The sequence below is a fragment of the Fringilla coelebs genome (assembly GCF_963513975.1).
Source record: "Fringilla coelebs genome assembly, chromosome: 13".
Classification (NCBI taxonomy): Eukaryota; Metazoa; Chordata; class Aves; order Passeriformes; family Fringillidae; genus Fringilla; species Fringilla coelebs.
In genome coordinates this window covers 13550194-13574979 of record NC_140039.1, presented here as the reverse complement: position 1 = coordinate 13574979, position 24786 = coordinate 13550194, and the positions used below count along the sequence as shown (strand labels likewise).

At 45.0% G+C, this 24786-nt stretch overlaps 1 protein-coding gene across 4 annotated transcripts; it reads right to left on the bottom strand.

Annotated features, from left to right (window-relative positions):
* Positions 1-1047: 1047 nt before the first annotated feature.
* Positions 1048-24184, bottom strand: QRICH1 (glutamine rich 1). Of its 4 annotated transcripts, none has more exons than XM_084214169.1 (11): positions 24062-24184; positions 22599-22659; positions 18867-19196; positions 9591-10607; positions 7123-7300; positions 6375-6529; positions 5517-5631; positions 4084-4192; positions 3578-3729; positions 2782-2872; positions 1048-1994 (listed from the first exon to the last, which is right to left on the bottom strand). In XM_084214169.1, the coding sequence occupies exons 3-11, from the start codon at positions 19173-19175 to the stop codon at positions 1802-1804; spliced, it is 2319 nt and encodes a 772-aa protein (XP_084070295.1). In that variant the 5' UTR covers positions 19176-19196; positions 22599-22659; positions 24062-24184; the 3' UTR covers positions 1048-1801. The 4 variants fall into 4 exon arrangements, with proteins under 4 accessions (XP_084070295.1, XP_084070293.1, XP_084070292.1 ...); XM_084214167.1 differs by lacking the exon at positions 24062-24184 and adding an exon at positions 23704-23714; XM_084214166.1 differs by lacking the exon at positions 24062-24184 and adding an exon at positions 23633-23713.
* Between the last annotated feature and the right edge of the window lie 602 nt (positions 24185-24786).

Sequence of the window (24786 nt, the reverse complement as noted above, 5' to 3'; positions counted from 1 at the left end):
AGTGCATTGCTACTTCACCTCTCTGCACACACCTACTTGAGCACAGAGTACTGTAGAGGGAACAAACTGCTCATACTGACACTAACTCAAGCACACCTGCTTCCTCAGGAACACCAACATCAATATGAAGCATCAGGGGCTTGGGAAGTCTCTCTAAGCTGCACACCTCAACACTGCTCACAAGCACAAAGACAGGGAACATTGGCTACTCTCATCAATTTACACTCTTGCACAATCAACAGAGAGGGCAAACCTTCCTTCTCAATACAGACAGGTGCTGGACAACAGGCTTCAGGAAAGTTGCTTACCTGTACACAAGTTTAAGTTCTTTTACTGTAATATATATCTAAATATTTATCTGTGTATTTTGGAACAGGGAAGGTACATGAGGTGGAGAAGCAGGGAAGACAAGTTCAAGAATCAGAGTCATTTCTCTGCATCCAAGAAGCTGGTGGCACAAGTAACAAGCCTGGCAAGTGATCTCCCATTTCAAGCACAGTTGGCTACCTGCTGGCTTCAAAAGAGCAGACTATTTGTTAACGATATAAAATACGGCAACCATTTAAGATGCAGCAAGGCAAGGCTACAGGGCTGGGGATTATGATCATGAACGATGCCAAAAGCTACACAGCTGTGTTAAAAACTGTGAAAAGGCTGTTAATAGCAGGAGTAAGCCATATGCTGCTCCTGGAAGGCCTTTTCCCTCCACTATCCCTCCATCATGCTGTTGTTGTGATGCATTTGAAAAGGTGGAAAGAGGAGGATTTGCCTAGGGGTGAAGCCACAGAACATTAGGACAGTCTGATCTGGTCTCACAGATCCCATGTTCCTAGCCTGGCACTGAGATTCCATCAGCAAGCAGACATTCAGGTCCTTCAACAGAAGTGTATACCCTTCTACCTTCATAAGTTGTAGGGGTGAAAGAAATCCAGCAGAGTTGAGCTGGAAAGCATGAACAGAGATGAAAACAACCAGTTTGCATACTGATCTTTGTATAATGACCCCCCCCACCCTCACAGCTCACTCTTCCCCAAATAAAGACACATTGTTCAATGGCATGTTGAAAAGACGTGCTCGTCATTCTTAATAAACAACTAGAGTAAGAATACATAAGAGAAACAGGGTGGTATCTTTATATGATACACAAGTGTATGTTACAAGAATTCCATCAGGCACAGAAGCCTCAAGCTTTAAGGCCTCAATGTTAGGCCAAAAAAGAAGAGTGTGGTAAAGTTTGTACTTTTAACATCTAAAAATGTCACTTAAAGGTCTGAATAGAAATTGTTGGTTTGTTTTGTTTTTTTTGTATAAATCATAATTGCAGTTCACTCTCTCCTCTTTCTTCCAAGATAACAGCAAATTAACGTCCAAGCACAAGAAAAGAAGATGCCTGCCTCTCCTCCACTGGCTGAGCAGGTCCATCCATCATTCTGTGCCCTCTAGGCTGCACGTGCTCCAAGGAGACAGAGGCCCCAGCCAACCAGGCCAATCCTGTAGTTCATGTTTTCTACATCATAAAAAAAACCCAGAGTCAACCAGCAGCTTTCCACAGCTCCCAGCTTGCAGGGGATATGCAGCCTCCAATGGTTCCAACAGTTTGGTGTGTTGGGTAGGATACACAATGGGTAGGTTTTCCTTTAGATTCTTTTAAAGAGAAGAAGCCTAAAAGGGCTTCATAACTACACCAATAAAAAAACCAAAAACTTAGGCATCTCCTTTAGTGTAAAAGTCTGTACAATTTCTCTTTGCTCATCCCTCCCCCATCACCCTTCCCCACCCCATCTGAGCCATGAAGGATGCCTTAGTGCATGGTGCTGGCATTAGCCACGGCAAGAGCTTCCTGAATCTCTCGTATCACCAGGATCCGGGTGAGCATCTGCTCCATCTGCTCTCTGCTGATCGGCTGGATGGAATACCAGATCGGGCTGTTGGGGGCCACCACTGGCTCCGGTGTCAAGTAAAATGTGTCATTCCGGCCTTTCACACTCTGGGGGCTGTGTGAGGAAGATCAGAAATAACCAGACTAACAAAATGTCCTGGAACAGAGATACCACCACTGTCCTCACCCCAGGCTTCACAAATCCTGACAGTGAACATCTGGCTGATGACACACGAAGGTACAGAGATACATCTAGGGGCAACATTCATTCCGAAGTTTTAGGACATGCCAAGGTTAAAAAGCCATGGTGAAGACTACAACAAAGTAGTTTTTATTTCATACTGGTAAGTATAACATACACATGGCTTTAGCGGTCCTCCAGACTGAAGAAAGGATGGGGTACTTTCACATACAGGCTACCTGCAGATCCATCTGTGCAGATGAACCATTATAATAAATTTCAGAATCACCATAATTTAGAGATGAGTCCTTTAAGGCACCCTCCAATCTCCATAGCAAGTCATTATTTTTGTTCAGAAGCTAGTTTTAATAGGACCTTAATCCTACCTTCAAGTAGTGGATGCTTCCAGATGACTTGCAACTCACAAGCAGAAGAACAAGTTCATGTCAACACAGCAAATGTCCAAGATTAAGAGCAGCCAGTTCACAAATCAGGATTTGTCTCTTAAATACCCCAAAAATTCAATTTACATGCCATCGGAGTTAATCCCACTCTTTCACATCAACACTCCTCTCCATTTAAGTAAATTTATGGAAATATAGAAATTGTGTCAGTGCTATCACACAGCACTGAAAACTAGGCCAGGCACAGCACTGAAAACTAGGGTGCAGCTCCCCAGTCACAGAAGACAAGCACCATACACACAGATGAGAGCTCTCACCATTTGAAGAGGTAGAAGTCATACAGCTTTATCGGACACCTCAGGGGGTTCTCTGGATTCTCAGTCTGCTCTGCATACATGTCATCTGTAACTACAAACCAGCCCCCCAGAAGTCTGTGAGACACTCTGTGTAAGCACAGCACACCGAGCAGTACCTTAGAGCCTCAACACTGCAGCACCTTGTCACCATACAAGAGCTATGCAAGAGACATATGGCTGTTCCAGGGCAGAGGCACCTGGCAATAAATGCTTAAAAGCATTATGCAGAGCTTGCTATATCCTAAGGCTATTGAAGATCACAACCCATCCATATCCTTCTTTCAATTTCTCCTCAACCAGTGTGCAAAATGAGGGAAATTTCACTACTGAGACTGCAAAGCCTCAGTTGCATCCTGTGCTTTTAAGAGACAGATTGTACTTACATAGGAATTCTTATGAGTTCACATGAATCAAGGCAAGAGAAGCCCTCCCAAAGAATTTTCTCCATCTCTTCATAAGCACTTACACCCAATAGTCTCTTTGCCCATAAAAAAACAAACAAACAAACAAACAAAAGTAACAAAAAAATTATCCTTAGTTCTTAATGAGTCCCACATGCCTCAGGTAAGGTATGTCCCCAGGGTTATGATTAGAAGGTACTATCCTCTCTTGGAGAGAATGCATGGAAAACACATACTGCCAGGCTACAGGTAACTGGCAGAGCCTTGGATTCCCTACCTGCAAACATTTCCAGGTTCATCCACTTCTTCAAGCCCAAGTAAGTAAAATACTACCAAAGAAACCTCCTAGACACTACCTTTCTGTCCTGTCTGGTGCATGCCTGGAGCCTTCATATAGCGGATACTCGTGCTTTTATCCTTGGGATTAGAAGGGTTCTTCTTGGTCTGCCTCAGCACCTTGGAGAAGGCCAGCTTCATGTGCTGGTCTACTGTTTTCAACAGGAAGTATCTGAGCAGCAAGAACAGAACACAGGACATTCAGAGGCAAGCAAGGGACATAGTCACAACAGCAAGGTAGTTATCTTTAGTCATCATGAGCAGGGTGAAGCTCAAACCAACCACTGGGCTAAGGACTCTTCCAGCAGCAAAGCACAGAAAAGCCACAGGTTCAGTCTGCCCTCTGCTAGCTCACTTCCTTGTTATACTGCATCTTCTTTGTCTGATGAAGCTACAAGTGGGCTCTGTGTGCAACCATTTGAAACTTGTGATTTTGCCCTACACAGTGCAGCAGTTTCACACCAATCCTGTTAAGGTCTCTGAAGTTCTTTTATTCCCCAAGATTCCCTAAGACCTGAGTACTTACTTTGTATTAAAAAACATCAGTGTAGTGAGCAAGGTGGAAGGGGAGTGAGCTCCAAGCTGCTTACACTCCCACAGCATCTCTTCTGTTACATGACTGGAGAGGATGTAACCTGCAATAATCACAAGTTGGCATCATGCCAGGGGACAGACACAACATGAGCATAGGCAGCATTTTACAGTCTATAAGTACTGGAGAGCATATAAATCTTAACAGAAGCAGAAAGAGGAGATTCTCACTAATGTCAAGATTCAGTGCTCTGCAAATAATTTTTTAAATAGCAGGTACAGTTAGGAAACACTTGTACATATCTATCAACCTCTAGCTGTGGAGAGTATGCTTCTGCAACATGCCTATACATCCCAGCCCATAGAGAATAGAATATGCACTTAAAAGCTTTTAACTGTTGGCTTGACTCCAATGCAGATGCTCTTAATCCAATAATATGTGAGAGTAGGCAGGCCAGTGTAACAAATCAGTTCTTGGCCCTGTGCACAGCTTCAGTGAGCACACAGTGCCAAGTGATGTATTTGGACACATGAGTAATCCTTTGATTCTCAGATATTTTTTCCCCCTTTGTGTAGAACAAAAATACTACACTCCAAATACACAGATAAACAGAAAGACAGCAGTATGAACTCTGAGGCTTGCGGAGTATCAAAGCACTGATCAAACAGCCAGACTGAAAACAAAAGGATTCCAAAACTCATGGTGCCACTTAGCCACCTAGCCTGTAACATCAGCTACTTTACTGAACATAAGAATTAATTTCTGCACTCATGTCCAAACATATCAAAGGGAATGAAGCAATAAGAAACCAGGTTTCCATGCTCTGAAAATGCAATTTTTATCTAGTTCTCATACAGTTCTCTGTCAAAATTTGTATCTTCTGGAACTGCCTCCCGCACCCCTGTTGCCATGATCTCCTAAACATAAGCTTGAGCTGCGACTGACTGCAGCACTGGAGGCTTTATTCACTCATTGTTTTTTCCTTTCACACTCAGTTGGTTCTGCAGACAGTATCCATCTGGCTACATGGCACTATGACAGTGCTGCATTATCTCCCAAAGAAACAATACATATTAGAGGCAGGATGTATTACCACTTCAGATGAGGAAACCTGATTCAAATCAAGGATCAGCTGGCTGCCAAGTAAGCCAATCTTATGATACTACGAAGTCCCCACAATGTGCCTTCTGACTGATGACAAGTGACAGACAAATAATGCTCAATGACAATCAGGGTTAGAGCCTGACAACTGCAGTAACCCCAGCATTCACTGCAAACATTACATTTTTCTCCCTGACCAGCTTTAGCTAGCCTAGGGATGTTACATACTTCAAAAAGGTTTCTATTCATACTACACTCATGCTGTAGGTTCAGTTTAAACATTCCAAGCTCTGGAAGTTTTAAAGTTCTTAAACAATAGCCCTTACCAAGAGGTGAAACACGAGGCTGTATGTCCTTAAGAACTTCATGCAGCCATTCAGTGAACCGAATATAGTAGAGATCTGAGAAGATGTCATCGACTCGGCCATTTTCAAAGAGATACTGTAAGAGATCACAACACAGCCCAGTACAGTGGGAGCAAGTGTGTTCCTCAAACCAGACCTAAGGGCCCACATCCTCAGCTGAGCATTTTACAGCACAGCACTGAAGACTAATACAGTTTACTTAAAGAGTGAGCACTCTTGCACCAAGGTGAATAGAGCGTAGGTAATCTCCATTCCTATCACAGCAATGCCAAGACAGAAAAAGGAAAAACTATCTTACAAAGTAAAGCTCATTGGATTTCACCTTTTATTTCAGGTGTGTTCACTTCTAGTTATTTCACATGACTCGTGGACTTTTTCAGGTTAAGAAAGATGCTCAATTTCCCTATCCAAGTATAGCTCTGTTCCTGCAGCTCTTCCAGAAAGCTCATACTTCCCATAGCACATAAAGCTAAGTTCTTGCCTGTAAAAGCTTCAACTAAATTTAAGTCTTGACATTGACAACTTCTTTAAACATCATCCAACCCTTCTCCTCCCCATCAAAAAAAGCTAAATGGATTTATTATTTTCACTGTGATACTGAATGCAGTTATTCACAAACTTAACTCACAGAGTAAACCATTGCTTGCACTAAGGACAGTCATCTCATGTTTTCAAGGCTTTTTAAGCAAAGACTTTTTTCTTATAAAATTGTTGGTAAGCTTAAGAGAAGCCACAGTCTCTATTTTTATAAGCAAGAGTCCCCCTACACATGCTGACAACATGGGCAGTTCTGCAGCACATAGAGCTGTCCCATCCTACCTTCTGAATACACAGGAAGATATAGTAGAGCACATCTGGATCATAGGGTTCACCATCACCATTCCGAGCTTCTCGTGTCATTAAGCACAGACCATAATTCAGCTCAGCCACAGCTGAAGAGATGAGATCTTCCTGGAACCTCAGCAGCTGACGCCCTGGAAAAAACGAAACAAAGCTATATTATTTAAGTGATAAAGCCATATTATTTCCTAACATTTCAGAAAAGATTTCCTACATCTCCTTTCTATCAGGCAGGTCCAGCACTACCTCATTCTCCCAGTATAGTAAAGCAAGTTGAAATAAACCCAGATCTTAGGCTGTCAGAAATAATAAAAGCTAAAACAGGCAAGAGTTTGATAGAAAGATCCTCTGCCCTACCAAATGCATGACTATTGTCTTCTTTCACCATGTCCCTAGTGAAATGCTGCCCTGCAGCAACAGGAAAACAGCAACTCCATGACTGTTCGACCAGCTTGGACAGACAGTTTGTCCATGCATCACAGCCATGCAGTGCCCTTTTCTATTGCTATCAGCCCAGGTGCTCAAGGGGGCTCAGCACAGAGCTAATACATGTCCTGTGGCAGTGGGAATACACAATAATTAGTACTGCAGAGTAAATTAAAATTTAAATTTAGGAACAATCACTGATTAAACAAAAGGGTTTTCCAGAACAGCACACACATAATGTTTTAGTCACTCCTAATCCTACTTGAAAGGAAACAAAGGCCATATTGTCAAAGTCACTTACTTCCAATAGGTGCTAGTCTATTTTGGGCTTCTTTTTCCAGCTCTGCATTCTTGGTCTGTGCCCAGCTTTTCCACACTTCAAGACCTTCTTCTGGCTTCAGAGAGTTTGGAAGTAGAAGTTCAGGTGAAGTCTGCGGCTGCGGCTGTGGTTCAACTTCAGCAACCTGAACAGTTTGAGCCTATGAAAGAAAATCCTTCAGTTTATATAAACACTTCAACACGCAACAGCTGGACAAAAACCAAGAATCCCACAATACCTGTAGCCCCAGGATATCAACCTTCTGCAACACTCCCAACAAGAAATTAATCCAAGGAATGCAGCTTTTGCTGTCCAACCTGAATTGCTGCTCACAAAAGAATATTCTACACTCCAAAAACTCCTTCAGTTTGAATGGACAGATCTCTCTTTTCAGTTCACTTGTCACTCTGAATCACCACTGAAATCCATCTCACTACAGGAGCAGCCCACAGAGACCACCAGCCCCTGAACAGGAAGGTGGCACCAACTTTATCACCACTGCTGCTCCACACCTAGACTGCTCTAAGGAAGGTCCTGGGTACAATCGCATGCCATACACCACTAGCATTCCTCCCTATCCAGACTCTCTTTAAGCAGTACATAACAGGCACACAGAATAAATACATTCTGTTCTTAGCATAATGATAAATAAGATTAATTCATTTGTAAAAGGTATAAAGCAGTAAGACTAGAACACAGCATCAAAACATCAATTCAATTTCAATGCAATGTTCTCAAAATACCAAATATTATTAATGGGGACTAGCTATTATTGTGTGAAGAGTGACTGCACGACTTATTACAGACCAAAGGCATCTCCAGACCCTTTGGAAATTTACTTTGCAGTGGGACCTTAGGTCACCAAGAATTTTAATCTCAAACTGAAACTTATTTGTCAGGCAACCAATAGCACCAATCTAAAACCTGCAGCAAGCCCTTCAGCTGCACTCACTCTGCATTCCTTGCTACAGGTTTTCAATTCTATGCCACAGAATCTCATTGCTACCTCAATTAACAACCTTACAGACCTCAGTCAAACTCTCACAGGTACCCTGAATGTTACAGAAATAGCAATTCTTATACCAAAACAGTTTTGCTTCTTCCTTCCTAAGAGCTACTCCAAAAAGCAGTTTTCCTTTGATACTGCTAAGTGCCAATATTAGTGGAAGTTGCTCTGACAGTACTAGAGACCATGACATAGGAAAACAGCCTAGACATTTTAAGTACCTGTACCTTACATAATATAAAAAAACCAACAGCTTAAGAGGCAAAGTCTGCAAGAGCCTCAGACTGGAGCCTTACAATTCCCTCTGGCTGGCTTTTTATTCTCTGCATCAGCTCTTATTAGCTTTTTCCTTATCAGCCCCTGCAGCTGCAGCATGTAGCAGTGAGAGTGACTGAATAGACCCAGCTTTAATCAAGGCAGATGGCAACTAAGTTGTGAAGCAAAGCCTCTCTGCCTTCACGAGTCCAAGGGTGAACTGACACCTTGTCTTTGTAGGAGCCAGGACTGATCTTCCACTCTCCTCCAGAGGGCTGCCACATTACTCTCCAGAGAGCTGAAAGCTTTGCAGAGACAACTCCCTCCCATCAGCCCAATCCAAGGGACAGTCTTCTGCCCTAACCTCACAGACACCTTTGTGCAGTGTGAAGGCTGGACATAGGTTGACGTAAATCTGCTGAACTGGCACATGCTTCTTAACAAACTCGTATTTTTCACAAATAGATCAAAATTGCTGCAACTTGCCCAGATCGCCTAGAAGCACAATGCCAGAGGACAGCACAGGGCAGGCAGGCAAATTCTTTCTCAGTTTCACAGTCTTGAGAGGGTCAACTCCCAAAAGTGTGATGTTCACCTTTAGTAGCTTTATTGCCCCCCTCTAGAGAGAGTACATTCCTCCTGGAATTGTCTATTTATTTAGGGTATTTTATTTTTAATACCTTATGTACTCTAAAGTACACTTGATCCAGGAAGTTTGCTCACAACTAGTCAGATTTCAATACTTTACCCAGGCACTGGATCTGCTGTCGACTCCCATGTGCAACATAACACAAAGTAACTGATCATGACTAGTACATATTTGCACACCTTATTTGGCTGCAATTATCCCTGCCAGTCCACTGCAACCCCTAGAACAGCTCAGGAAAATACTGCAGATCTCAGAATACCTGCTATGAAGAGTCTAGCAATCAGTATGTATCTATTAATTTTTAACACTAAGATTAAGCATGTACTTTCTTTTGGAATGTTTTGAATCCTTAATTATGTACCAACATTATCACATGAAAGTCTTATACCCATCAGGAGTCAAGTGCCGTGTCACATTCAGGCTTCTGGGACAGTTGCATCTTTGCTTCCCAGACACCAGCTGTCTGTTGGCATGCTCCCTCTCCAAAACATTTGTAAGTTGTTAATCACCAACTGAGACCAACAGGCAGTTTTAACTTACTGAGCAAGTGACTTGTAGCTGCTGCTGCTGCCCCTGCTCTTGTGGTGTGGGCTGCTGCTGTTGCTGCTGTGGGTCCCATATGTGCACTGTCTGCGCTGTATTCTGGTATGTCCCTGCCACAGCCTGCACTGCCACTGGAATGTGGATGTTGCCATTCATAAACTGTGCTGGAAAGATGGAATTAGCAAGAGTCTGCACCACTTCCTCATGAGAGTTCTTCACTACTGAAGTACTGCCCACCATCTTATCCTTGTCATCTTCCAGCTTCACTGTAGCCAGTGTTGTGGGTGAGCCACTGACGTGGACGGCATTGTAGGCCTCCTGAGGGATGGCAATGTGGGTTATGTTTTGCTGCTGAAGGTCACCACGTGGCTGAGCAGAGTAAACAGGGATGGTCCACGTCTCTCCAGTGGGGCTAGTAATGGTCCCAGTGGCACTGTACAGGTGGGCACTGTCCACTGTTAACAAGTCTGGCCTTAAAGAGACATAACTTTGCTGCTGGCCCTGAGGAATGGCCAGCACTGTGGCAACTGGCTGCCCTGAAATAGCATACGATACAGTAATAGGCATATCCACTTTACGTTTCTTCACTGGCTGAAGGACACTCGCAGAGCTGATCCGCCTCTCTCCCTCTCGTGGGGAGCCTTGTTGAGAAGGTGGGGGTGACAGTGCCCCAACTGTCTGGATCTGGATCTGCTGGCCACCAGTAATGGCCTGTCCTGCCACAAGCTGGGCCTGGATCTGCTGGTGTTGTATGTGTTCCTCCTGTAGCTCTGCAGCCTGGATCTGTTGGGCAGTCTGCACATGCTGCACTTGGATCTGAGCTGCCTGCAGCTGCGACGGGCTGGGGCTCTGAAGAGACTGACTCTGTATTGTCTGGGATGCCTGCTGCTGTGCCTGGCCTTGGATCTGCACCTGGACCTGTATTGGCTGCTCCGAAGCCTGATGGACAGAGAGCTGTGGAGAGAGCTGCTGGGCGGAGACCTGCTGCGGTGACTGCTGGACCTGGACCTGAACCTGCAACGACACCAAGCCACCAGTTAGAGATCAGCAAACACCAGTGATTCAGCAGAGATGGCCCGTCACTCAAGATCTACACTCTGGGTCTTTTATGCTCACTTTTGATTCCATGTATTAATCCATTAGTAAAGATTTCAGGAAAATGAAACCAAGTTATTCTAGAAGTGCCTGGTTGATAACAGTGATACAGTAGATGTGTTTGCTCAGCATTGCACATGACTCTCAGCACAGAGAGAACAGCATGTGAGCTACATCTCCACCCTCAAAGCTCTATGGGCTCAAGCCAACAGATTCCATCCTTGGAATCCAGGAGTCTTCAAAACTATTTGCATTGCTAAAATGTTACTTAACACAGGTCTTGTAATATCAAGACTTAAAGGTCATTCACATTACAATCCCAGGAGCTTGCCTCATTCTTAGCATGTTCTAAAGATTGTTCCACCACTGCCCACCCCAGTCCCAAGATGGCCACAGGATCACTTGCTGGTGACAGGCAGTAAGAAATATGGGTAAGTCGAAACCAGCACTTGGCTCTTTCCTCATAAAGCACAGGAATATTACTTTGAAACCTATCATTAATAGTAACACTACTCAAGTGGGTGCCAACACAGAATGTGGCAAGTTAAACCTCAATCTTTGTCACGCATTAATGGCCTATGCTGCAGCATGTTTTGTAAACTCTAGAAGACTTTCTTTGGCAATGATAATTAAAACCAACCTTTTTGTCATTATTTACTTATTCCATTTAATACGATTTATTGTCCAAACTACTCAGTTGTATTTTCTAGCTCACGCACTTAGACAATGCTGAATAACAAATCTGTTGACTTGATTCCCAACCAGTTCCTTTTATTTTAGAGGGGGGAAAAAAAAATCACATCCTCTCACATTAATGCTCATTTGTCCAAGGTCTGCCACAATACCTATCAGCAGTCCAGCTGCACACTGAAAGCCAGCAGTAAAAGGTAGCCCCAAGCACAAAATTCAGGTCCCAACAGCTTCACATCCCTTGTCCAGACACTTCTCCACTTTTCCTCACATTTACAGAGACAATTTGTTACATTTGCCTTGTCCTAGAAGTGGTATCTCAGGTACTCATGACCATATGTTTCTCTAGGCTTCATTAATACTTCATCTTAAGGGAGGCAATTAATTACTCAACACCTCTTTCTGAAGCCAACACGGACTTATTTAGCTGCAAGACTAAATGTCTTCCTACTCACAGTTCTCTCACCTTTTTCTACCTCACTTCCTGGATCCAGGCAGACTAATGCAGCATTTGCACAGAGACAGCACACTAGTCAGCCTGACAATACCAAAAAGAAGTACAATGCAGGCCTGCTGTGCACAAAATCTCACTTCCCAGCATCACTGCTAAGAAGTCTTGAAAAACGTTAAGGACACATTTACAGCCAATTAAGAGTTGCTAAGGAAAGAACTGGGGTAGCAAAATGCCCCACTGGCAGGCCAGATTTATAAGTCACCTCCTGTTAAGAATTAATTTATTTCCAGGAAGAATAGCGTATAGTTCCTTCTGGGAACTCTGTGCAGTATACTGTAATCCAGATGACGTGGTGACTCTATAATAATTTCCTGCAAGGCAACAAGAAGCATGTGACCTTATGTCAGCATGACAGTTTAAAAAGCTCCATCAATGAGTGATTTGATCAGGCAGTCGATTGAAAAATATTAACTCACTTACGGGATGTCTCCTCAGTTCTATTTGATATTGTTCTGCCCCGGAGAATGAGTACTGCCTTGGGCAAACAGACCCAAACATGGATACCAGGTAAGGGCTCAGTTTAAGAAAGCCAGTTGTAATCACACCCCTAAGGCAAGAATTCTCCAAAATATATCACATTAAAAATAACGAATATGGTCTTAACTATTAATTTAAATCCTTGTTCAGAAGATTACCTGCAAGGCAAAAGCCAAAGATTGAACAAATCACATGTTTTATTGCACTGATATTTTTGATCTCACACAAGAATCATTTGCTTTATCTGCTATGATTCAAAATGATGTTAAGAGGTAAATGTGTCATTTGTCCTGTACTTCTGTAGTGTTTTCACAATTTGCACAGGTTGACTGAGAGCACCTTAAAAGAACCCCCACCTTCTATCCATACAAAATTTCACATTACAGTTCCTATGAGTGCTGGAGTGCTGTAACACATATACAGGAAAGACTTTTTTTTTTTTTTTTTTTTTTTTGCTAGCAGTAAGAATTCAAAGTCTCCTCCTGTGCTGAAACAATTTTATCACACAAGCACAATTAGAAAGGTAATGGAACTGGTTTAAGAAAGAGGCATTGTCAGCAAGAAGCACGGCCTAAGAACAAATTTACCAAGACAGCATTTGCTCCCTTCTGTTCTTGTAAAGAGACTGTTTCAGTTTGAGGGGACCTCCACTGATCATCAAGTCCAACTGCCTGACCACTTCAGGGCTGACCATAAGCTACAGCATGTCATTCACAGCACTGCCTAAATGCCTCTTAAATAAGGCTAGGGGCGCCAACCACCTCTCAGAAGCCTGCTGCAGTGTTTGACCACTCTCCTGGTAAAGAAATGCTTTCTAATGTCCACTCTAAACCTCCCCTGACAGCTTTGAGCTATTAACCATTTCAGAGCCTGAGCCTACAGTGTTTGAAAGTCAGTAGCAACTTCCACTACTTTCAACAGACGAGCAGTCATATCCTGAGGTCCCCCAGGACTAAATACTAACTCCTACAACAGGGATGTCTTGCTACTGCTTTAGAGTCCGCCCTGCTATTGTTAACACCCAAAGAATGAGTCCAGACCCAAACAATATGAAGTCAAACTCCAGAATCACCTGAAGCTTTCCATGTTCCAAACTGCAGACATCATGGTTCTGACTAGAGAGCGGTCCTATTTAAAAAGATATTGGAGCTCAACCTACCACACATTATACATCCCCTGTGAATTACACATCCATTTTTAACAACTGTATCTTGGAGTAGATCCCTCCCTATTTTCAAGGGGGTTGCATCCAGAGTGCTACAAGCACCCATTCCAGCTTTACAAGCTTTAACCCAGTCTGAGACCAGAAGCTTCTTATATTGGCCTAATTGACCTCTATCTCCTCAAATAGCAAATTAGACAAAGAATGACACTCAGCAGCAGCAGCGGACTTTATAAAAGACCCCGTACAAAGGGGAATGTTTTAAATTTACAGGCCAAGACCAACAGGGGACTTTAAATCTTCATTTTATGCTGAAGATGAAAGCAAAAACATGTTATGCTGGCAATTCCTGGGTTATTGGTGCAAGAAAGGAACATGCCAAGTTACCAGTACTGAAATACTATTTATTGCCAAAAGTCTGGATCCAACAGCATGAAAGAATCACCTCCCAGCAGGCTACCATGACACAGAGAAATGCCTTTTCACCATGAAGTAGCTGGAAGCTGGACCAAAACCCAAAAGCGTCAGAAATCAACTCTGTATCGTAACAAGAGAGGAGAACTTAATTCCCTTAAAGGAAATCTTCTGTCACATCAAGCCCAAAAACATATTCTGTCCTGAACTGAGCAAATGCAAAGAGTAAATAAGTAACCCTAGGACCATGAGAACATCTGAAGCCTGGTTGCCAAAACTTTTTTTCCTAATGGCTGATAGACAAACTTTCAAGTAGGAGTCATAACATGTCAGCCCTGTGTGGATTCTCTGCCCAAAAAGGAATCAGACTCAGTTGTTTCAGAACAGCAGTTCTGAAACAACTGAGATTTTCTTTGCTTGTTAATTCTTTCATCTGCAGACTGACTGGATTATCTAATATTTCCTAAAACCTAACTCTAAATGAGCACACAGAGCAACTCTTTCCTGCATGGATTTTTTTATATGTAGCCTTTTCTAGAGCACCTGACAGGCTCTTAAATGCATCTCTTCACAGAGAGATCTTGGTTTCTGAAGCTGTATTTAAACCAGCAAGCAGTAGTACACACCAAGAGCAGATCTCCAGAGCAAGACCGGAGACATACTAACATGCCCACACTATGCCTTCCAGAAGTCTATTTCAAATTTTCTTCTGGTCTTGCCCACCAGCCATGTTTGACATCACCAAAACACAAGACAGCATCTTACAGCTTAGTTTCATCTGGAGGGAACCCCAAATGACAGGCTCCAAACCTACAAGAGGTAAGAAGGCTTTCGTCAGGTGGCCAGCTTGCCGCAGGAAGTATGCTCCAAATGCCCCAGAAGTAATGTGAGTGCATATCAAACTTCCCACACAAAGTCAAATATTTGGGAAAAAAAGTTAGTGAGAGCATGAGAAGAGTAATCTCAGGTTTTTTAAGCCAAATTTAAGGACAGAAGATTTAAAATACAGTTCCCTCAACAACAGTCCTAAGCAAGTTCAGCACTAAAAACTAACACTGTAACAGAGCTCCTTCTAAAGTTACACCAGAGAGCATACAAGCAAGTACAAAACAGATATGAAAAGTGTAAGTGAAGAGTAAGTGAAAAGACTAACCAGTGAAGTAGCTAGAAATATCAGAACTTGCTATTTAACTACTTTACAGGAAGTCCTTTGCTATCTAAGTAAACAAGGTCTACGGGAAGGGTGCGAGTCAGCTTTTCAGAACAACTGCCAGACTGACTCTCACTCCAGGCTTTTCCTCTGCTCATTCATCAACATCAGAGAGAGAATTCCATCAGCTAAATTAGGCCTTGGGTGTGTTTAAACAGTTACAATATCAAGATTATGCTGTCAAGCTGTACACTGGGGAGGGATTTAGGTCTAAGACAGTTAAAACACATGAACCAAGGAAAAACAGCTTACCTCTCCAGCAGAGGAGTACTTCCATATACCAACAGATGCTGCCTTGAAAACACCACTCTTGACTATAACCACTCTTTGAATTGTCCCACTCAGGCCCAGCAAATGCTAATTAATACCTGCTGCTACACTAAAATCATACTGGCATGTTTTTCAAACGTAAGCAAACAAGAACTCTACCATCAAGCTAAACTTCAGAACCAGTACAGAGGCAAGAGGAAGGTACATCCATCAGAACCAAAGGAAAGATGCATTCTGTGCAGACCCAGAGATGAGACTTTTTTCTAAGCAATTTAAGGGCATCTTTCCATGCCTTGTGTCATTAATAATGTCCAGCCTACTATAAAGATCTGAAGTCACAGAACAGACTGAACAGTAAACACATAAGAAACTGAGCAATTAGAAAGGCACAAATATTAATTAACTGAATGATATTTTACACAGGCATTCAACCATTCCCCATACAGTTCTGTGATCTTGTTCACACGTAGCAACCTCCCCTCAAGCCCTGCCCAAGAAAAGCTTGCCACCTAGACATCAGATTTTTCATAAAAAGCTGAAACTGAGAATTTTCTCCACACACACCATAAGCAAAGATACTTTCTGTCCTCTGATATTCTTTCAGTTAAAGTTTCTTGGGTAAGAGGCACAAGAGGTTCACTGACCTCTGCAAAAGTACCATATTTGGAAGCAAGAAACACTAAACACCTCACTGGCACCATCAATTCCATGGCCTCTATGCACAGGAACAACAAGCAACAATCTGAACAAAAGCAGAGCTGATAAAACACTTCCTTGACTGGAGCAAAACATGGACCTTCCCTGCCACTCCCTGATGCATAACAAGGTATGACAACTTGACATACTAAACTCCTTCTCAAGGTCACTTATGGCACCCCTGTGATACTGGGTGTGGAAGGAGCTCCAGGACACTTAAACTGTATCAATGACCAGTGTACATAACCCAACAGTTGCATCCACTCATCCTATAAAATAAACATTTGATAAGACTTTGTTGAGCCTTTTAGGCAAGAAAACCTTAAGGCAACAACTTCTTCAAAGAACAAATTTCTTTTTCTAGAATAACTAAAAGCAGCAAGCAGTGACACTCTGTCTTTAGTTGTTCACAGCAAGTAAAATCCAGGATGAAACCTGAGCACTATCTCCATGATTGTAAGATCACCAGCGGCACTTTCAACTGTGAGGTCATCTGACTGGTCAAAGTGTTAGTCACTCCCAGCAGCACTGTCACACTGCCAGACGTAAGCATAGTCATTCAAAGGGTCTTCCAATGACTTGCAATTGGATTAGCAAGAACTAAACAGATTACCTATTCAAGTATCAGGATGACAACTTTAATCAAAAGCTAAGAGGCCTCGGCAGATGACCAAAATTCATCATAATACAACACAAGCAGTACTTCAGCACAGAGAGGCCCCTGGAGCAGGTGCATTGCTATGGTGGAACACCGTCCCCCCCCAGCACCACAACAAAATCCAGCTTCATCCTGAAGAGCTCTGCCACTGCTCCCACAGTGACAGTGCAGAGATAAGTGAACACTAAATGATGAGTTTAACATAAACTATGTCTCAATAAGAAATCCTCAAAAACAGAAAAACACTCTTGAAAAGGAGTCTTCCAGAAAAACAAAGATAATTCTGAGCTAGCCGCTCAAATACACCTGAGTTCAGCTGCACTGCTGATACACAAAAGCTGCAGCCACATCTAGTACTAAATGTTCCACCTAAAGTGAGCAGCAGGGTAGGCAATACAAATAGTAATGATGATCTGTACAGATGGGAAAGCAGGTATCTAAAAGCAGAGGGACACCAGAAACAGGGAGAAGAGAGTAGACAGCATTCTTCAGGAAAGGTGCTGAAATCTTAATTTTGATGAGAAGCTTTTCATATTCAAGGTGCAGGTCATTCAGTTCCAAAATCAGAAACCCGTCTCTGGCAGCAACTCTATGCTTATTTACAAAAAGGTCAGGTTATTTTTCTCTGGAGCATAAGATATATGACCTCCCTCCCTATCTCTGTTACTAAAAGACCTGCAAGGGTCAAGCCTGAACATTGGGTAGTTCTGAAATGAGGCAGCAAGAGTGAGAGGGGAAAAAAAAGAAAAGATTCCTTTTGACTTTTACAATTGGTTTGGGGGTTTTCCACGTCTTCAAGGCTGAGGCACTCAAAAGCCAGCCCTTCTAGCTCTTCTGCTGCAAGAAAAACATCTTCCAGAAAACATACTAGCTAGCAAAACCAAACCCACTCTTGATCAGTTTTAATAGCCTCATGCAGAGATCCAAGTCATGCCTGAAAGAGTTCAGGTTTTTGTTCTTCAAAAGCCTTTCAACACAAGTCACTGTAGGGCAACAGGTTACAGAAGTCCCAGTTAAGCATTCATTTACTCAATAGAGAGTAATTGGAGACGAGTTACCATTGAGGGAGTTTTGTCTTTGCTGTAGGATAAAAACACACAAGTGAGCTGTTAACACAAGTCTACTGCAGCAAGTACACACTACCTGATCTCCAGTCATTTGTGACTCCATACCCACACTTGTTGTAAAAAAAGAAAAGAAAAGAAAGAGCTTGCAGCTTTACATTCTGTTACAGAAACCAGAAAGATTCATATCTCAAGTGTAGTGTATCAGAATTACAGCTATAGTCAGGGTTCAGCTGTTTAGAGACATATCATAGAAAAACTTTAGTAAATGCTCTGCCACCTATGAACTCTTCAAATTACAAAATGTATCTGAAGACAAAAGCAATTTCCTAAGTTATAAAATTGGTTTGGTTTTTTTCTCTGATAGTGGATTTGCTTACTTAATATTTAATAAAATACCTAATGTAATAGCCATTAAAAAAAACAATAAAAAAAAAAAGACAATTCCTTCCACTGTGCAAACATATAATCTACCTTGATGCATATGCATCCTTTAGAATTCCTTTCCAGTATCTTCCCCTGATTCATATCCTAAAGTTGACTCTCTTGCATTTCCTTCTCACTTAAAAGTCAGTTCAAAAACAACTTTTAGAATGTTCAAGTAAAACTATTTAAAGATTATTGATTTTATTAAGGAAAAAAAAAAATCCTTAAGGCAAGCTCCATCTCACAGCCACCCTAAACAATCAGACAGTCAGAAGGGGCTGGTATTTATAGCAGCTTCAGAGCACAAGGCTTCTGGAGTTGTGTACATGCCAGAACTGCGACCGTTTCTCCAATAGGTGACACCATTCCATTGCTATGTATGCGGCTCCTCCTACAGCAGGGCTCAAGGGAGGCACAGGCAAGAGAGCAAATTTACTATCAAATTCCTTAAATGAAAGGGAAATATTGCTGTTCTATATGAAGTTAATTGGCCCTCTTAAGTACTTGTCTGAGGCTTAAGGTTAGATAGCAGCTCTGAACACTACTCCATCAGTTGGCAAGTCATATATACATTCAGAGATTATTTCAGATGCTTACCTGCACTTGCTGGGGTTGCTGAACCTGTATCTGCTGCTCTGGCTGAGTTTGTTGCTGGATACTGGTTGTCACAGGACAAGCAAGTTCAAGCAAAGATCCAGCCACCTCTGTGCTGTCCGTGTAAATGCAGTTGCCACCCTGCTGATACACCATTGTGGTGGTGGCTGTCTGTTGAAACTCCTGGAGAGCTTCTGGCCCCTTGGAAGCAAGGGAGTCTAGAAACTCCTTCATCCTGTGCTGGGGGATCGTTCGCGCCTTCACACGGATGTATTCTTCAAAGGAAATGGTGTTCTCCAAAGAATTATTCATATTGCAAGGTCCTCAGGGTTCCTTAAGGAAAGAGAAAGTAAAAGTCTTAACTACAGCACTCCCTTGATGAAAGGATATTCTTAACTCCAGTAACTAATCTCTCATACCAAGTACTGTATGAAAACTGGCAAACATGCACAGCCAGATGCCCAAGACAGATGCTTTAGTTTTGAGGCATTTTGTGCTACTACACATTTCTCAGATTAACCCTTGGCAGTTCAGGGTAGTCTGAATGATACCCAGGTGTGACTCCTCCTCCTCCCAGAGATCACTGCCATGTAAACTCTCCTAGCTCTATACTTCACCCAGACCAGGCAAGTCCTGTACCAGACAAATCCAGTTGTACATTCCATTTGTTTGCAGCATGCACTGTTAGCAAGAGAGGCTCAGAAATCAATATCTGCGGCCCTGCTTTGCAGCCGCAGAGGTGGGAAACTGAGCAGTGTGTTCTATCAGGCCGTGCAGTTCTATTCTAGGCAGCTAATGGGAAGCACAACAGAAGAGCAACAGATGTAGCACTCAGCTCATTGCTATTAGGACTAGGAGAGCCTCATCGATTTGAACATAGCAAGCAAAAGGAGAGCGCTGGAATCGAGATGTTTCCTCAAACTGAGAGCTACACACAGGGAGAAACAGAGCTCCAGAAATGACAAAGGCAACTGCAGCATCAGTTCTTGATGTCTTTTTAATACAGGAAGAGGTTAACATGAAACATGCCGTGTGAGAAGACAACAGAAAGACAGAAAAAGAAGTTAAGATGATCAGGGCGGAAGTGAAAGCAAAGAAAAAAACCACCACCACCAAAGATAACTCCACCTGAGAACATCAGACAGCTCTAGGGTATACTCTGGCAGCATTCTTTTCTTATTGACTTATCTTGTTTAAACCCACAAATTGTTTTTGCAGTGAGTATACAGGTTATTTCTAAGGCACTAATTAGCCTTGATAGACCATAAATACATTTGAGCTATAACATCACCAGATACTGAGACAGTTGTGAAAAGATGTGAAACACCACAAGATAGGACTAGAAGAGGTGATTCAGCACTACTAGATCAAGCTGCATAAAGGAGGAAAAACAGACAGACATCACTATGTACAATTATGACTGTAGGTCTAAAGAGAACAGGTACAAAACCAGAGCTTTATGTATCCTTTCACCATGATTTAACAAAGTAGAACTGAGACAGAGTTATGGTTGAACATAACGCTGTAAAAGCCTATCTGTGCGAAAATAGGAGTTAACTCTGGCTTTCATTGGCACTCAAGCACGCTGCACAAGTCCAGTGCCAGTTATCACCAAAACCTGGCAGACCTGAAGCAAACACTAACCCCTCTTTACTGTTATGTGACAGCAGTCCAAACATACAGTTTTTGTTTACATGGAGGTTCATGGCTAGTGCATTGGACCAGGCTCACAAGAGAAAAAAACTAGTATCAAAGGTAACGGGAACACACATGAGGTAACTTGTGCTCTATCTATGGTTTCTGAAGTCTTTAAGACACATTTGTTGCTGTATGAGATTTCTACAGAAGATACTCTTAAAATATGCAGCATGTTTAGTAAAAAACACTAAATAATGGTGTTCACATAGCAAATCCAACAGCTCTGCAAATATCAGCATAGAGAAGCTCCTGTAGAGCCCACATCTGGACAGAAAAAACATTCTTTCTGAGACACCAATCTGGCATTTTCGAGCCAACTCTGGGCTCTGGGTGATAGAGCCAGTAAGACTACTCACTTCTTCAGGAGCTACCCAAGAGTACTCTATACCTCTACAGCACATATTGCTAACCCCTTCCCAGGTAACCGCATGCCCAGGGTGAAACCAAGGGAGAACAACAATGTTAATGCATCCATAGGGACTCAGGACTCGGACAAGACCTACAGCAGGCACACTGAAATGTGTTTTGCATCTAACTGCATGATGCTCCATTATATACTCTGAGGTTGGAAAACAGATTTTGAGCAATTAACTTGTCCCAGTCTTCTACTTGGAACTTTTAAGTATTTGACTTCAATACTACAGTGAGGCTTTCAGAAGAGCATCATCATTCTCCATGTCCACCCTGTGATGCACTAGCAGATACAGCTTTGAGAGGGAAGACTCTTCTGAAGAATAAGCCTCAAGGATGCCATGCTGGGATCCCAGACATGAATGCTACAGATGTTCTTTGACAGCAGGATCCCAGACATAAGTGCCACAGATGCTCTTTGACAGCCAGCTGCTGCTAAATTGGATGGGCTCACCTCTCCTAGGTGCTCCTTTCCTGCTCCTGCATTGGTTTTTTGTATGTTGTAACAACTTAGGAAATAGCTATCCACCTTCCGTTAATCTTGTCAAAGGAGAAAGTAAGGAGGTCAGCAGGGCCACTGTTCCCAATGGGAGCTCTTAGCCCTCACTGCTACTTTTGAAACTCCAACCCTTCTTTCACAAGCTACATCATTCTGTGTAAGAGACCAGAAGCCACAAGACACCCAGAAGCATAAGCAGCAGAGATCCACCACCAAACAATCACCAGCCTCTTCTGACCACCAAGCAAGCACTGATTCCTTAAATACAAATCTTAAAGCAAGCACTGATTTCTTAAATGCAAATCCTTGACCCTGCTCAGGTGGTCCATTTCAATTAGTTCTTGTTAGCATCAAAATCAAGAGCCTACTAGGCCAGTCTTCCCCTACGAGTAAATCTTCCTCTCTCACAAGCTATCAGAAGAAATCTCTTTCCTTTCTTCTACCATGGAAAAAAAATATTCCTTTACATTTTTTTGAAGTGACTACACTAAGAGCCACTAAGCTGAGCCCCTGCAGTATTCAAAGTGCCAGGCATGGACCAGAGCCCCACCATGCCACAAGGCATCTGCTCCTGCCCCAGAAGAGCTTGAGATTATTTAACTAGAAGCACTGAACCACCCTGTGCAGTAGTGGAGGTACCAGGTCCAGAGAAAGATTCAGAAATGTAGTGCTGCACCCCCAGAAATTTTACTTATTAAAACTAAACCAACCTGCATTTATGACAGAAAACCTCTGTAAGGCTCTAGGGTGCATTCAACAGGCTTTTGTAGGGCAATACATACAGCCTGCTGCTGCAGTCACTACTTTTAGTTATTAAAACACACTATCTTGTGCATTCGATTTATCCCATAGACACACACTGGAAACTGCAAACGTTCACCCTCACTGGATCTCAGCAGCATGTTTTTAATATTGCATTTTAAAATTTAAAAAGAGCATCCAGGCAATAAGTTTCACCAGTAAAGGAAGATAACTCCTCTCCGTGGAGCATAACTGCATTTTTTTCAAGAAGTAAGTTCAAGAAATTCTTTTAAGATTATGAGCACATACGGTTAGTTGATAAAACTTAGACTGAGGTTACTGAAAACACACACACAACTTGCAGCATGTGGACAATCTGGACTCACCAGTCACCATGTTGCATGTATTTCTGCTGCTCTTGTCCTGAGCTCTTAGACTTGTAACGTTCTGGAGAAGACAGAACAAAGAAGCCCTTTCCATCCCCAGTTCCTCTTTCTTTATTAAGTCATTTTATTTTTAATATGTATTCCATTAAGAAAAAAACCCAGGAAACAAAGATATGATCATCCACGCAGCTAGCAGCTCCTACTGAGGAATTGCAAGATGCCCAATTTCTAAACATCGTATCCCTCAGCCTGGTGGTACTGAGAACGACTGTGCGAGCACATCTGTCACAGAGCGCCGTGCGGCGACAGGCACGGCACGGTGGGTAACACCGGAGTTACTGGCACACAGAACTTAGAACAAGGCAGCAGCAGCAGTGACCGCATCCAGAGGCAACCCCCCGCCCCCTCCCCCCGCAGGTGTTCCAGGTGATGTCCCGAGAGACAGCCGGGAAGGCTACGGACCGCTCCGCCACCCAGCCAAGACAAGGCGAAGCTCCGTATGTAGGCCCTGAGACGTCGGCTGCAGCTCAGCCTCGGTCCTGCCCGAGCGGGGACGCGGAGTCCGTGGGGCTTCCCCCGCCCGCGGGGACCCGGCACTGCCCCAGCCGCTCCCGCCGCCTTTGTCTGTCGGCGGGGCGGCCGGGCCGGGCCCGCAGGCGGCGCCGTGACACCGCCTCCCCCGCCCCCCCGGCAGGAGCCATGTCGGGGGCTCCGCGAGGACAGGGCCGCTGAGGGCCGCGCACAGGCCGCGCCTTCCGGTGCCTCGCTGCCCGGGCGGGGGGGTGACGGGGACGCGCCCGGTGCATGGGGGGGAAGAGCAGGGGGCGCGCCCGCGCGGGCCAGGAAAACGCGCGCGCGCGCGCGCGGCAGGCGGGGCCGCCCCCTCCCCCTCCCCGCCGGGCCCGCGCCGCCCCCGGAACCGCCGCCGCCTCCTCCCGCGCCCGAAGGGGGGCCCCACCCAGCCCCGCCGCCGCCGCGCACTACCCCGGCCCGCCGGCCCGGCTGCGCCGCGGCGTGACCCGGCCCCGCCTCACCCCGGCCCTGTCGCCGCCGCCGCCTCGGCCCCGAGTCTTTTCCCCTCACAGCTCCCTGGGCGCCATCTTACATTCAACCCCCTGCAGCCAATCACCGCGCTGCCCCAGCCTCGCGAGAGCGCGGCTCCCAAGCCCCGCGAGAGCTCAGCTCCTAGGCCCGCCCCGCGCCTTAAAGGGGCCTGGCCACGGCGGGGCGCGGGGAGGGTGCGGCCGCTGGGGGGCGCCCTGCGGGGAGGGGCGTGCGGCCGCGGGGACACCGGAACGCGGCGGGGACACGGAGGGACAGGGACAGAGCCCGCGCAGTCGGGATACCCGGGATGCCACCAGCACCGCGTGGCCGTGGAGCGACGCCGGCCGAGAGGCTCCGCGCGGCCGCCCCGCTCCTTTGCGAAGTGCGGGTGCAGCCCGGCCCCCATCCCCACGCAGCACCTGGGGCGAGGCTTCGAGTCGCGCCCGTGTGGGGCCGGACCGCGGCACACGGGCTCCCCGGGGGGCGCGCTGAGGCCTGCGCGGCCTGTACCGGAGGGGCTGCGCCCTGCCCCGGGCGGCACCGCGGAGCGAAGTGTCCCCATGGAGGCGGAGAACGCCCCGCGGGACCGTGCCGGGTCTGCTTTAACGTGCCCATGTGCTCGGCGCGGCCTCGCCAGCCCCGGCCCCGCTTAAGGTGGCCCGTGGGGCTGGGCAGGGTGTCCCTCCACTTGCTTCACCTCCAGGGGTACGGACACGGGGCTCATGGCACGGAGTTCATGCCAACTCCGCGGGGCCACCCCTCTGACCCCCAGCCCGGGACCAAGCAGGGACCACCCCACTCGAGTCCACCTTAAGGGGGGAGGGCGCTCCGGCGGTATTTGTGTACAGTGTGCACCCTCTGCCTGCAGCCCGTGCCCTGCCTGCACCGTCCCGCACAGCCCCTGCGCCCCCGGAGACACCTCCCCACTCCACCCCAACACCCGTGACCCCGGTCCAACCTTATAGCGCTGGCTGGGGCAGCTGCAGCTCCCTTGGGGTCACATCAGTGCTACACAGAAGATAGGAACAGACTGTGCCCCCAGAACAAGGGAGACACCCCACATACACACCCCGCCAAGCCAAAACTCATCAGGGAGACAAGCAGGAGACCACCCCCACCCCAGCACCCCAAGACTGAGCAGGAG

Coding starts and splice junctions, on each gene's coding strand:
- QRICH1 (XM_084214169.1), bottom strand. CDS start 19,175: ATGAATAATTCTTTGGAGAACACCATTTCCTTTGAAGAATACATCCGT. Junction 5,632..6,374: donor TCTTCCTGTGTATTCAGAAG/GTAGGATGGGAC, acceptor GATCTCTTACAG/TATCTCTTTGAAAATGGCCG. Junction 2,873..3,577: donor GCACCAGACAGGACAGAAAG/GTAGTGTCTAGG, acceptor GCTGGTTTGTAG/TTACAGATGACATGTATGCA.